General features: G+C 45.1%; 1 protein-coding gene across 3 annotated transcripts; it reads left to right on the top strand.

The window, feature by feature from the left end:
• The first annotated feature begins 10,164 nt into the window (after positions 1–10,164).
• FKBPL (FKBP prolyl isomerase like) lies at positions 10,165–12,475 on the top strand. Of its 3 annotated transcripts, XM_057698791.1 has the most exons (4): positions 10,351–10,433; positions 10,895–11,100; positions 11,330–11,766; positions 11,974–12,475. In XM_057698791.1, the coding sequence occupies exons 3-4, from the start codon at positions 11,404–11,406 to the stop codon at positions 12,439–12,441; spliced, it is 831 nt and encodes a 276-aa protein (XP_057554774.1). In that variant the 5' UTR covers positions 10,351–10,433; positions 10,895–11,100; positions 11,330–11,403; the 3' UTR covers positions 12,442–12,475. The 3 variants fall into 3 exon arrangements, with proteins under 3 accessions (XP_057554775.1, XP_057554774.1, XP_057554773.1); XM_057698790.1 differs by having other exon boundaries at positions 11,330–12,475; XM_057698792.1 differs by lacking the exon at positions 10,895–11,100 and having other exon boundaries at positions 10,165–10,433; positions 11,330–12,475.
• The last annotated feature ends 432 nt before the right edge of the window (positions 12,476–12,907 follow it).

Genomic DNA, 12,907 nt, shown 5'->3' with positions numbered 1-12,907 from the left:
TTCAGGTTTCATGTACCTTCCTTACCCAATTTTGTGAAAAAAGAACTGACATCTGCAGCTTGCATTTCCTCACTGCCTACTCACTTTTCCCCCATTAAATAGGGTGTACTGTCAGAAATGTCTTTCTTTCATAAGCACTGCTTCTTAATCCTTTGACATATGCTTCCATTCCCAACTCTACTAAAACTGTTCTTTCAAACAGTACACAATGACCAAAAGTTACTGGGAGCCAAAATCAATGGCATTTTCACAGTATGCTGCCACTCAGAACCCTCCCATGTTTGTCCCTTGACCCTGGATTCCCCACTTTCCCAGACACAGGGACATGCTATCTCCTCCCCCTCTACCTACACATACACCTCAAGTTATGCCTCCTCCTCTCTCCCCACCTGTTTTTTGTTTTTGTTTTTGTTTTTACCTTCTGTGCCCTAAGTATCTATATCTGGATTTTTTTTCTTTCTCTGAGAATTTTCCTTGAAAAAAATCTCATCCACTTCAAACTGAGACATCATTTGTAACCAAATGCTTCTTTGCAATAGACTGAATGTTTGTGTTTCCCCAAAATTCATATGTTGAAGCCTAATCCCCAATGTGATGGCGGGGCATCTGGGAGATGATTAGGTCTTGAGGGTAGGCCCTCATGGATGGGATGTGTCCTTATAAAAGGGACCCCAGAGAGCTCCCTTACCCTTTCCAGCATGTGAGGACATAGCTAGAAGAAGGCTATCTATGAGCCAGAAGGAGCTCTCACCAGACACTGAATCTGCCAGCACCTTTATCTTGGAATTCCCAGCTTCCAGGACTGTGCAAAATTGATTTCTGTTGTTTATAAGACATACAGTTTATGGTATTCTGTTACAACAGCCGAAGTTGACTAAGACATTCTCCAACCTATGTATTTATAGTCAGACATTCTTCTGGTGCCTATGGAACACGACCACATGGACAATGCAGCTGGTCCTCTAAACCCAGCAGGTTCCAAACCAAACAGATGAAATGCCCCTGAAAACCTGCTTCCCTACCTCTGTAAACAGCACCATTTCCCAAGCACCCTTATCTGGAAACCTGGCCTCTTACACCTCCTTCCTGCCTTTACTTTTGGTAGGCCTGTCAAGCCCAGTCAATTCTGCCATCACGATGTCTTTTGAATCTGTATCTTTTCCCCAAATTTTGCTGGAAAAAATGACCTCATCTAGAATTATTGCAACAGCTCTCCTAACAGGTCTTCCTCTTTTCTCTCTCTCCCTACTCCAAGTCTCCTTTAACACTGCTGTCAGGTTATCCTCCATAAACACACTTCTTATAACCTCTTAACACACTGCTCAAAAGCCCTTCAAGATTCCCTATTGCTTACTCAACTCTTCACAAAATTTTAATCTGGCCTTCAACCTCTTCCATAATTTGAAATCATCCAGCTTCCTCTGGAACCAAAGTGTACTATCCATCATTCCCACCTCCAGGTCTTTTACCCAGCTGTTCTTTGAATCTAAGACCTCTTATTCCGATCTCTGCCTGTTACAGACCAAATTATTTGCTGCTCGTCATGTGTTTCAGACCACATCTAAGCTCTTGCTCATGATATTCTCCCTCCCTTCACATCTGCTTCTCCACTTGGCTAAAATGTACCTATCCTTCAAGGCTCAGATCAATTCACTCTTTCACTCCAGCAAGGAGGAATCTCTGTTTACTATGGGTTGGACTAAAGCAATGTCTGTCTATCTGTCTGTCTTTCTTTCTTTCAAAAGATTTATTATTTATTTTTGGCTGCGTTGGGTCTTTGTTACTGCGCACAGACTTTCTCTAGCTGTGGCGAGCAGAGGCTACTCTTTGCTGTGGTGCAAGGGTTTCTCATTGCGGTGGCTTCTCTTGTTGAGGAGCACAGGCTCTAGGCATGTGGGCTTCAGTAGTTGCGGCACATGGGCTCAGTAGTTGTGGCTCTTGGGCTCTAGAGCACAGGCTCAGTAATTGTAGCACACGGGCTTAGTTGCTCCATGGCATGTGGGATCTTCCTGGAGCAGGGATCAAACCCATGTCCCCTGCATTGGCAGGTGGACTCTTAGCCACTGCACCACCAGGGAAGCCCAACCAATGGGTTTCTAAACATAGCTCCAGGCATTCCTTGGAGCCATGATTCTTACCACTGGCTACATATTAGAGTCATCTGGGGAACATTTAAAAATCCCAAACCCCAGGTCGCATCCTAAACCAATTAAATCATAATCTCTTGGGACTCTGGCATCAACATTTTTAAAGACATCCCCTGGTGATTCCAAAGGTTGGGATCCCAGCCAAAGTCGGGAATTACAAGCTTAGAGGCACTTTAGGGACTACTGCAGAGAGGCGAGGCCAAAGGTGTGGCTTCAATCACAGCAACTTTCTTTAGGAGAAAGGTATCTGGGTCTAAAACATACCTACTGTTCACTTTTCTGGATTTTTTCCAATCTCTTCCCACTGAGATCTTGATGTACTCACCTTACCTTGTGAGCTACTTGAAGGCAGGAGCCAAATCTGGCTTATCTCTGGTTTTCAGACCCTCACCAGATAAAACCTCTTCTACCAATCTTTGAACTCAATTGAATTGAAAGGAATTAAGCAGAGAAAGAAATGAATGAAAATGACTTCTCCAAGATCTCTTCACCTCGCTCAGACTCCTCCCTCAGGAGGTTTATTCCAATTCAATTCTCTTCCTACCTTACCTAAACTCCCTCCAAGAGCAAGGATGCCCTTGGCTCTTGCCCTCCTATCAACAGAGATTCCACCCTCCAGGAGGAGAGTCTTTGGTCCCTCTAACAGCTAATGGGAACTCTGATTCCCCCAGGATTTGATTCTGGGTCATCCCTCTCCCGTTGAATCCTCATTGAAGATTCCGTGTCTAGCTTACTACCTTCCTCTCTACCACACCACCTCTGCCATTTCACTATTTTGGTGGCTTCAATATCCATGTAGATAAGCATATAGCACCCTGGTCACCCCCACCTCCCCAGCCACTGTCTCCCTGTGTCTTATCTCTGACTTTGTTACCAGCAATAATTGCCTCCCCTCCAAAATCTCTTCAGTCTTTTCATATCACCCCTCCTCCTTCACCCAGTACCCCGTTCCAAAAATTCTTCAACCCCGCCTGGACCTCCCATTCATTGACTCTCTCACTCTTCTTTGCTGCTTGATCCCCTCATTTTTTACTTCCCTCAATACCCACTGCAGATCCCAAGGTTCAACACTGTAATTGCCTCTCAGCTCTTGTACTGTATTCTTGGTTCCTCTCCCTTCAATGAATTTTATCCCTGGTTAAATCCAATTCTGCCTGCACCACACCTGCACCCAAAGGCTGCATATGTGTGGGGGAAAAACACACAGTCATACCTACGGGCCTCACTTCCTTTCAGCCTTCAGTATGGCCTGCAAGCCTGCACTCTCCCACATTTCCCAAAATCTGAGACCACAATTTCACAAGATGACAACCTTTCTTCCTATCTCAGTGAGAAAATAGAAACTCTCAGAAGAGAACTTCCTCATGGTCCCACCCCCAAATCTACCAGGCCCCCTGCATCTCTGCTGAATTCAATGCCTTCCCCTTGTTACTGCAGAGAAGCCAACCTGCTCCCAGTCCCACCCCATCTGTGCACTGGGATCTTATTCTTTCTCACCTGTGCAGAAATGGGACTCCTGAAATTATCCCCTATCTCTCCCACATAATCAGTTTTCTGCTCGTTACTGAAACATTCCCATCACCACACAAACATGCTATAATAATATAGCTCATCTTTGAGAAGAAGGAAAAAAAAACTCTTTTGCTACTCACCTGTGTAGTAAAAGTACAATATTCGGAATAGTGGTTAGTTACCCCATGACAGGAGGAGAATTTTTGTTTGTTTGTTTTGTTTTTTAATTTAAAAATTTTTTAAATTGAAGTATAGTTGATTTACAATGTTATGGGGAATTCCCTGGTGGTACAGTGGTTAAGAATCTGCCTGCCAGTGCAGGGGACGTGGGTTTGATTCCTGATCCGGGAAGATCCCACATGCCGCAGAGCAACGAGGCCCGTGCACCACAACTACTGAGCCTGCACTCTAGAGCCTGTGAGCCACAACTGCCGAAGCCCACATACCTAGAGCCCATGCTCCACAAGAGAAGCCACCACAATGAGAAGCCTGCACACAGCAACAAAGAGTAGCCCCCTCACCGCAACTAGAGAAAGCCCGTGCACAGCAACAATGACCCAAAGCAGCCAAAAAATAATAAAAAAATTAATTTAAAAAAAATGGTAATTTCTGCTGTACAGCAAAGTGATTCAGTTATACATACATATACATTCTTTTTTTTAAATATTTTATTTATTTATTTACTTAGGCTGCTCCTGGTCTCAGTTGCAGCATGCGGGATCTAGTTCCCCGACCGGGGATGGAACTCGGAACCCCTGCATTGGAAGCACAGAGTCTTACTGGACCACCAGGGACGTCCCTATATACATTCTTCTTTAACAATCTTTTTTTTTAATTTTATTTTTTTATCAACTATCTACTTTATACATATTAGTGTATATATGTCAATTCCAATCTCCCAATTCATCCCACCTCCCACCCCTGCTTTCCCTCCTTAGTGTCCATACATTTGTTCTCTACATCTGTGTCTCTACTTCTGCCTTGCAAACCAGTTCATCTGTACCATTTTTCTAGATTCCACACATATGTGTTAATATACAACATTTGTTTTTCTCTTTCTGAGTTACTTCATTCTGTGTGACAGTCTCTAGGTCCATCCATGATCTACAAATGTCCCAATTTCATTCCTTTTTATGGCTGAGTAATATTCCACTGTATATATGTGCTACATCTTCTTTATCCATGCATCTGTTGATGGACATTTAGGTTGCTTCCATGTCCTAGCTATTGTAAATAGTGCTGCAATAAACATTGGGGTGCATGTGTCTTTTTGAATTGTGGTTTTCTCTGGGTATATGTCCAGTAGTGGTATTTCTCAGTCATATGGTAGTTCTATTTTTAGTTTTTTAAGGAACCCCCATACTGTTCTCCATAGTGGTTGTAGCAATTTACACTCCCACCAACAATGCAGGAGGGTTCCCTTTTCTCCACACCCTCTCCAATATTTGTTTTTATATTTTCTAATGATGCCCATTCTCACTAGTGTGAGGTGATACCTGACAGTAGTTTTGTTTGTTTGTTTGTTTTTGTTTTTTTGGCACACGGGCTTAGTTGCTCCGTGGCATGTGGGATCTTCCTGGAGCAGGGATCGAACCCGTGTCCCCTGCATTGGCAGGCGGATTCTCAACCACTGCACCACCTAGGAAGCCCCTGACAGTAGTTTTGATTTGCATTTCTCTAATGATTAGTGATGTTGAGCAGATTTTCATGTGTTTGTTGGTCATCTGTATGTCTTCTTTGGAGAAATGTCTATTTAGGTCTTCTGCCCATTTTTTGATTGGGATGTTTTTTTGGTATTGAGCTGCATGAGCTGCTTATATATTTTGGAGATTAATCCTTTTTCCTTTGATTCATTTGCAAATATTTTCTCCCATTCTGATGGTTGTCTTTTTGTCTTTATAGTTTCCTTTGCTGTGCAAAAGCTTTTAAGTTTCATTAGGTCCCATTTATTAATTTTTGTTTTTATTTCCATTACTTTAGGAGATGTGTCAAAAAAGATCTTGCCGTGATTTATGTCAGAGTGTTCCTTCTATGTTTTCCTCTAAGAGTTTTATAGTGTCCGGTCTTACATTAGGTCTTTAATCTATTTTGAGTTTATCTTTGTGTATGGTGTTAGGGAGTGTTCTAATTTCAATCTTTTACATGTAGCTGTCCAGTTTTCCCAGTACCACTTATTGAAGAGACTGCCTTTTCTCCATTGTATATCCTTGCCTCCTTAAACTCTATTTCTTCTGCCTTTCATATTCAGTTTTCCTTTTGTAACATCAGAGCTACTCTTTTCTTTAAATTTTTTTATTGGAATATAATTGCTTTACACTCTTGTACCAGTTTTTGAGGTACACCAAGGTCAATCATCTGTATTTATACACATATCCCCGTATTCCCTCCCTCCCTCGACTCCCCCCCCCACCCTCCCCATCCCAGTCCTCTAAGGCATCATCCATCAGGGAGTTGAACTCCCTTTGTTATACAGCAACTTCCCACTGGCTATCTTCCCCTGCACTGGAAGCGCAGAGTCTTACTCACTGGACCATCAGGGACGTCCCTATATACATTCTTCTTTAATATTCTTTCCCATTATGGTTTATCATAGAATTTGAAATATAGTTCCCTGTGCTATACAGTAGGACCCTGTTGTTTACCCATTCTATATATAATAGTTTACATCTCCTAACCCCAAATTCCCACTTCATCCCTCTCCCACCCTCCTCCCCCCCAGGAGAATTCTGATTGGAGAGGAATACACAGGGAGCTTCAACAGTAGCAGGGAGATTTTCTTTCTTGAGAAGCAGAATGCTTGTTTAATTACTTTGGAATATATATGTGCCAGGGTTGAGAAACCCTGGTCTAGAACCATTAGCAACATATGACATAGTTGATCACTCCCTCCTCCTTGAAGTGCTTTCTTCACTTCTAATACTCTTTCAGACTTCTAAATATCAGAGGGCCTCAGGACTCTGCAGTGGGCCCTCCTCTCTACCCTAATCTAAGCACCTGCGCTACCACTGACCCTTGGCTAGCCCCTTAATTGGATTTTCTGCTTTCATTTTTGATTTACGTAGTCCTTCCTTCATGCAGGAACCACAGTGATCTTTTAACTTACCAAATGATATCACTCACCTTGCTCAAACCCTCTGAGGTCTCCCAATCACACTTGGAACAAAACCCTCATAAGGCCTACCTGGCCTTGCTTCTCCCCACCTCTCTGACTTCATCCCCTCCTACTCTTTCCCTTGCTTACTCTCCTTCACCCATTCTGGCCCCCTTGCTATTCTTCTAGCTGCTATGATTTAGCATAAAAATCTAATTCCTTCCTGCCTCAGGGCCTCTCCACTCGTGTTTTTCTCACCCTGGACACTCTTCTTTCAGATATCTGCATGTCTCCTCCCTTACATCATTTATGTCTTTGCATAAACATCACCTCCACAAAGAGGCTTTACCTTGTCATTTGATTAAAAACAGCACCATGCACACCTGGGGGCATTTTCTGTCCATTCCCTTCCCTGCTTTATTGTGTTCATAGCACTTGCTACTTTATTTTTTCCTTTTTGATGTACTTATTTATCTGATACCACCCTATTGTACAAAATTGACATTATGTTTTATTAATTGATTTTTAATGCCTATTATCTTCAATAGAATACAAGCTACAAGAGGTGCAGGGCCTTTTCCCCCTGCCTTATCCCTAGAACCTAGCACAGTGCTTAGCACAGAGGAGGCCCTCAGTAAAGATTTGGTGAATGACTGAATAAGCAGCTCATGGAGCTATGTGAGGAGAAATGAGGTAATAAACATAACACACTTAGAGAAATGTCTGGTATTGTGGTCATAATACACGGTCAGGGTTTGGTTAAGAGTAGCTCTTATAATCAAACATTTCACTGTGGAAAGGCTGCCTTTCACTACCTCATCCTGCCTGAAAACTCTGCCTATAAAGGAAGCACAAGCAAAATTGTTTCGGAGCAGAGAGGAGAGAGGAACTATTTTGACATAAATCCCAGTAGAACTAAAAACCACAGAAACCACCAAAACTAAACAGAAGGGGAAATTTATTTAGCCTTTGGAAAGCTAGAATTTTTGTCTCTTATGCTGATGATAAATGGCAGAGAATAAGTGCAGCATATGGTTCCATGTGGTGAGTATGGAATGCAGGGAAATGTGGGGGTGTAAAAACTTCCAACCAGCTTGATGTCTGGTGACAAGGCAGCAGGAATGGGTATGGGAGAAGCTGAAATTGACAAGCCGGAGATGAATAACATGGGTGTAAAGTGGCTTTCCTTTCCTTATCTCTCCTGTCTTGTGCTGCTTCCTCTACCTGCAATAAATCCCTTCAATCTCCACATGTCAAAATTATGGCCATCCTCCAAGGCTCAACCCTTTGGAGTGCTTTTCAGACCACCCCCAGTTGGAAATAACTTCCCTGACACTTTTCACTTTTGCCCTTGCACCTGGAGCTTTAGTTAACTGTAACTCTTTACCCTTGTTGGTCTCACTGACTAATCCTGAGTACTCAGTGAGGGTTAATGAATAGCTTAGAAAAGAAGTATTACCCCCAAACTGGGTTCACCTCTTGGGTGCTGAGCCTAAAGACATAACCAAGCCAAAGATTGGTAGAAGGAAGAATTTATTACTTACAGCAAGTAAGAGAACACTGGGGATCTTTCCCAAAGCAGCATCTTCTTGAACAGCAAAACTGCAGAAAGTTTTCAGCTAAGGGTACGTGCATACTCATGAAGGGGCTTGTGCAGAGGAGAATTAGCACAGAATTGGGGCAAAAGTCAATAGAGTCCAAGCTTTGGTTGACTGAGTCTCGAGGGTCAGAAACATCAGCATCCTTCATGCTCTAGCTGTTGATCTGGTGGTTGAGCGCTTGCGAGGGGTGTTAAATTCTGCAAAACAGTTCAGGAAAGTTCTTCTGGCTAATTCTTATCATTGGAACAGAACTGGGAGTCTTTACAACTGATTTATTATCTTTGCTATTGTTACTTCTCTTGCCTGGTCACAGTCGTTTTTCCCTTAAGATCATTGTTACTGAGACCTGTTCAAGGGCAAGCATTGTGGCAAGGCTTAGATCACAAAATGCCTTAGACCTAAAATGGCTTTCCTTATGTTGAAAAGCTATTTTCTGGGGACTTCCCTGGTGGCACAGTGGTTAAGAATCCACCTGCCAATGCAGGGGACACAGGTTTGAGCCCTGGTCCAGGAAGATCCCACATGCCATGGAGCAACTAAGCCTGTGGAGTCCTTTTCAGACCACAACTATTGAGACTATGTTCTGGAGCCTGAGTGCCACAACTACTGAAGCCTGCACAGCTAGAGCCCATGCTCAGCAACAAAAGAAGCTATAGCTATGAGAAGGCTGCGCACTGCAACGAAGAGTAGCCCCTGCTCGCTGCAACTAGAAAAAGCCCAGGTGCAGCAATGAAGACCCAATGCAGCCAAAAATAAATAAATAAATAAATAAATAAATAAATAAATAAATATTAATTAAAAAAATTGTCTCATCCTCAAGGGATATTCCCTCATCCCTCATTTACTCTCATAGCATCTCATGCTTCTTCTTCATACCACTGTAATTACTTATTCTCCATGGCCAGACTATAAGTTCCATGAGAGCAGGGACTGTCTCTGTCTCATTTATCTATGTATCCCCAGTTCCTAGCATCCTGCTTGGAACATTGCAGGTGCTCAATAAATGTTTGTTGAATGAATGAATGAATGAATGAATGGAGAAGGAAATGAAACAAAAGAAAGAGGTACAAGGTCCATGCCTGTTGGAATTGAAACACACACATACAAAACAAGAAGAGATCATTACAAAGCAATACATTTGTAGCAGAGTGGTTTCTTTTAATTGAGAGAAACATCTCTAAAGGGTCACTGGAGTAGACCTCTCAGTTAAAGCACACATGATACAAATTAGCAATATTTGTCCAGGGATTAGGATGTAATCAAATCTTTTGTGACTCATTCTAGACTTTCTGCCTTTGACAGATATCCCTGAAATGTAACAGGGAAGAGGGAGGGAGAAAAGATAGATTAATTTTCAATAGGAATATAAGGATTCCAAGAATCAGAATATTTAGCCTTAGTTGCAGTGGACTAAGGTTACTTTAGCACAGAACCTAGAAATAAAATTTCAGAAAAAAAAAGTCTAAGTTAGTGATCTGAGACTCAACACAAAAACGGAGAGGACTGTTTTGACACAAGTCTGTGGCTAATGATGGAATTACCTCCCCTCCTGGTTGTTCTAGCATGGTCCTTGTAGTCTGGGGCACAATGGCAGGGAGTTAGAGAGCAAACTGAAGAGGGAGCCAAAGTGAGGACTGAGAGTGGGATTATCCTTCCCTGAAGAGGTATGGTACCCCAGCATGCACAGGGATCTGGATGGGCAAGCCTGAATCACAAAGGAGACCTACATCTTTTATTAGAACAGGAGGACCAGTTTTCCACTGATACATCCAGTGGAGCTGGTTGTATCAGTTATATATGCAATAAAGGGGTACAGACCAAAGGGTGAAGAGAACAGAATGAGGTTATTCTAGAATCATACTATGCAAAGTGTGGTCCATTGACCAACAGCAGCAGGCAGCAGCAGCCAGGAGCTTGTTAGAAATGCTGAATTTCAGGCCCCACCTTAGACTCCCTGATTCAGAACCTGCAATTTAACAAGTTCCCCAGAGGATGTGTAAGCACATCAAAGTTTAAAAAGCACTGTCTAAGATTTCTTGAGGAAGAAGAGCTCGAAAGGCATTGATGAATATTAGAGGAAAGGTAAGGCAAGCCTCAGGTGGTCCCCTAAGGGAACAGGGCCGGTTGGGGAGAAAGAGAGTTTGTTTTGAAGCACCCTGGATTGAATGGGCCAAGAAGCAGGCGGGCTGACTTTGGCTGGGAGCCCCCGAACTTAGGGATAAGGAGAAAAGCACAGGTGGGCCTGAGGTCACCAGATACAACGACCGGTCGCTGCCGCTGTCATGCACCACTGGCTCCACCATTCCCCACTATACTCTCATTCGCCCCAATCTCCCATTCCAAGCCTTCTCCAGACTTTCACTCTCAATAGCCTGGCCAGCCGTACCTCGCCTAGTTCGGTTCGATTTGGCCTAGTTGGGTTGCTAAGGCCTGGAGCTTCCCGGTTGCGGGGCTGTGGCTGGTGAGTGTGTGGGGGGAGGAAATGATGTCACGTCCAAAAGGCGGGCTAACCAGACTTCTCCCTCCTCCCGATTGGCTGCCAGGATTTTAACTAGATTCGCTGTCGCGCGGGCTCCAGGGTTAGCCGTCAGTGTCTCTGTCCAGCTGTCCCCTGCCCCCCCGCCCCCGACCGTACTCTCCGCCTGGAGCAAGACTCCAAGGACCGTACTCGGTAGCACTTAGCTTCGGAAAGAGAGGTGACTCGAATGGTTCGGCTATTGACACCAGGCGAGGCGCTTCGGCCGCCCAGGTACTTTTTGACTCGATCCGGTGTCCGTACTTGGGACGGCTACCCAAGCCGCAGGGAATTGTGGAATTTATAGTTCTGGGTTAGTTCGGGGTTGGAAGGGAGGATCGAGCCGGACAGGCATTTGGGGAAGGGGTGGCGGGGGGAGTCCCAGAAGGGTACCAGAAGGACGGAAAAGGAGTCTAAATAAGATACCTGCCAATAGCGTTGCTTTGTTTTATTTTTCAATCAGGTGCTGACCTGAACCTGGTCCATCCCTTTCTGACCAAAACTGTTTACCTACGGTGGAAGGGACCAGGCAGCTACATGGAGAGGCCACCAGTCAATCCAGTGGGAGAGAAGGACATCCCTCAACCGCAACAACAATGGGAAAAGAACCTTGATTTAACTACTCAGATTAGGCAGCCTCCCCGAGACCCTCCTACTGAAATTCTTGAGCTGAGAGTGAGCCCAGATCCAGCCAGCCAAATTCTAGAGAATCCTCAAGAAACTGAAAAACTGGCCGCTGGACTTGAAGGAGACTCTAATAAGTCTCATGGATCAGCCAGTGAGGTGCCAGAGCCTCTTCAGGCTTCTGATCTCTGGTACTGTCCCGATGGGAGCTTTGTCAAGAAGATCATAATCCGTGGGCATGGCTTGGACAAACCCAAGCTGGGCTCCCACTGCCGGGTACGGGCTTTTGGATTTCCTTTGGGGTCAGGGCTGCCAGAGGGCTGGACAGAGCTAACTATGGGGTTAGGCCCATGGAGGGAAGAAACTTGGGGGGAGCTCATAGAGAAATGCTTGGAGTCCATGTGTCAAGGGGAAGAGGCAGAGCTTCAGCTCCCTGGGCTCTCTGGACCTCCTGTCAGGCTCACACTGGCCTCCTTCACTCAGGGCCGGGACTCCTGGGAGCTGGAAGCCACCGAGAAGGAAGCCCTGGCCAGGGAAGAACGTGCAAGGGGCACAGAATTATTTCGAGCTGGGAACCCTGAAGCGGCTGCCCAATGTTATGGACGGGCTCTTCGGTTGTTGCTGACTTTACCTCCACCTGGCTCTCCCGAACGAACTGCCCTTCATGCCAACCTGGCTGCCTGTCAGTTGCTGCTCGGGCAGCCCCATTTGGCAGTCCAGAGCTGTGACCGGGTGCTGGAGCGCGAGCCTGGCCATTTAAAGGCCTTGTACCGAAGGGGGGTTGCCCAGGCTGCTCTTGGGAACCTGGAAAAAGCAACTGCTGACCTCAAGAAGGTGCTGGCGGTAGACCCCAAAAACCGGGCAGCCCAGGAGGAGCTGGGAAAGGTGATCATTCAGGGAAAGAAACAGGATGCAGGGCTGGCTCAGGGACTGCGCAAGATGTTTGGCTGATTAAAAGTTAAACTTTAAACGAGACAGGAACCTGTGACGTGTGGTCTCTGCTGTGAGATTGGGGCGGGGGGCGGGGCTCAGAGGAAGGGTTTCACCCATATCCCACTCCCAGCTTTTGCCTTCCTACGGGAGGTAGCAGTGGTCTCAGTGTCCTTCTTTACTTTTTTACCATTAAAAAGCCATATGCACGTGTGCTATGTTTTGGGCTTATCCATCTCCGAAGATGAATAGAAGCCGTCCAAACTTCTAAATTTCGGACTGGCTGGGGGAGATAGCGGAACTTCAAAACCTGGGAGCTGCATTTCCCAGGCTCTTTCTGGAGGGCTCCCGCTCGGCGCACGCGCAGATTTCACGGCCCGGTACAGTGGAAGTGGTAGCCTCCTGCCGCGCTCCCATTGGCCCGGCCTGTATAGCCTCCTCTTCTATTGACGCATGTGCTCAGGACCCAGGTCTCTTATTGGTCGGC

The sequence above is a fragment of the Hippopotamus amphibius genome, chromosome 11 (assembly GCF_030028045.1).
Source record: "Hippopotamus amphibius kiboko isolate mHipAmp2 chromosome 11, mHipAmp2.hap2, whole genome shotgun sequence".
NCBI classification, from domain to species: Eukaryota; Metazoa; Chordata; class Mammalia; order Artiodactyla; family Hippopotamidae; genus Hippopotamus; species Hippopotamus amphibius.
The sequence above is the reverse complement of the archived record's forward strand: the minus strand, read 5'-3'. Positions and strand labels throughout refer to the sequence as shown.

Coding starts and splice junctions, on each gene's coding strand:
- FKBPL (XM_057698792.1), top strand. CDS start 11,404: ATGGAGAGGCCACCAGTCAATCCAGTGGGAGAGAAGGACATCCCTCAA.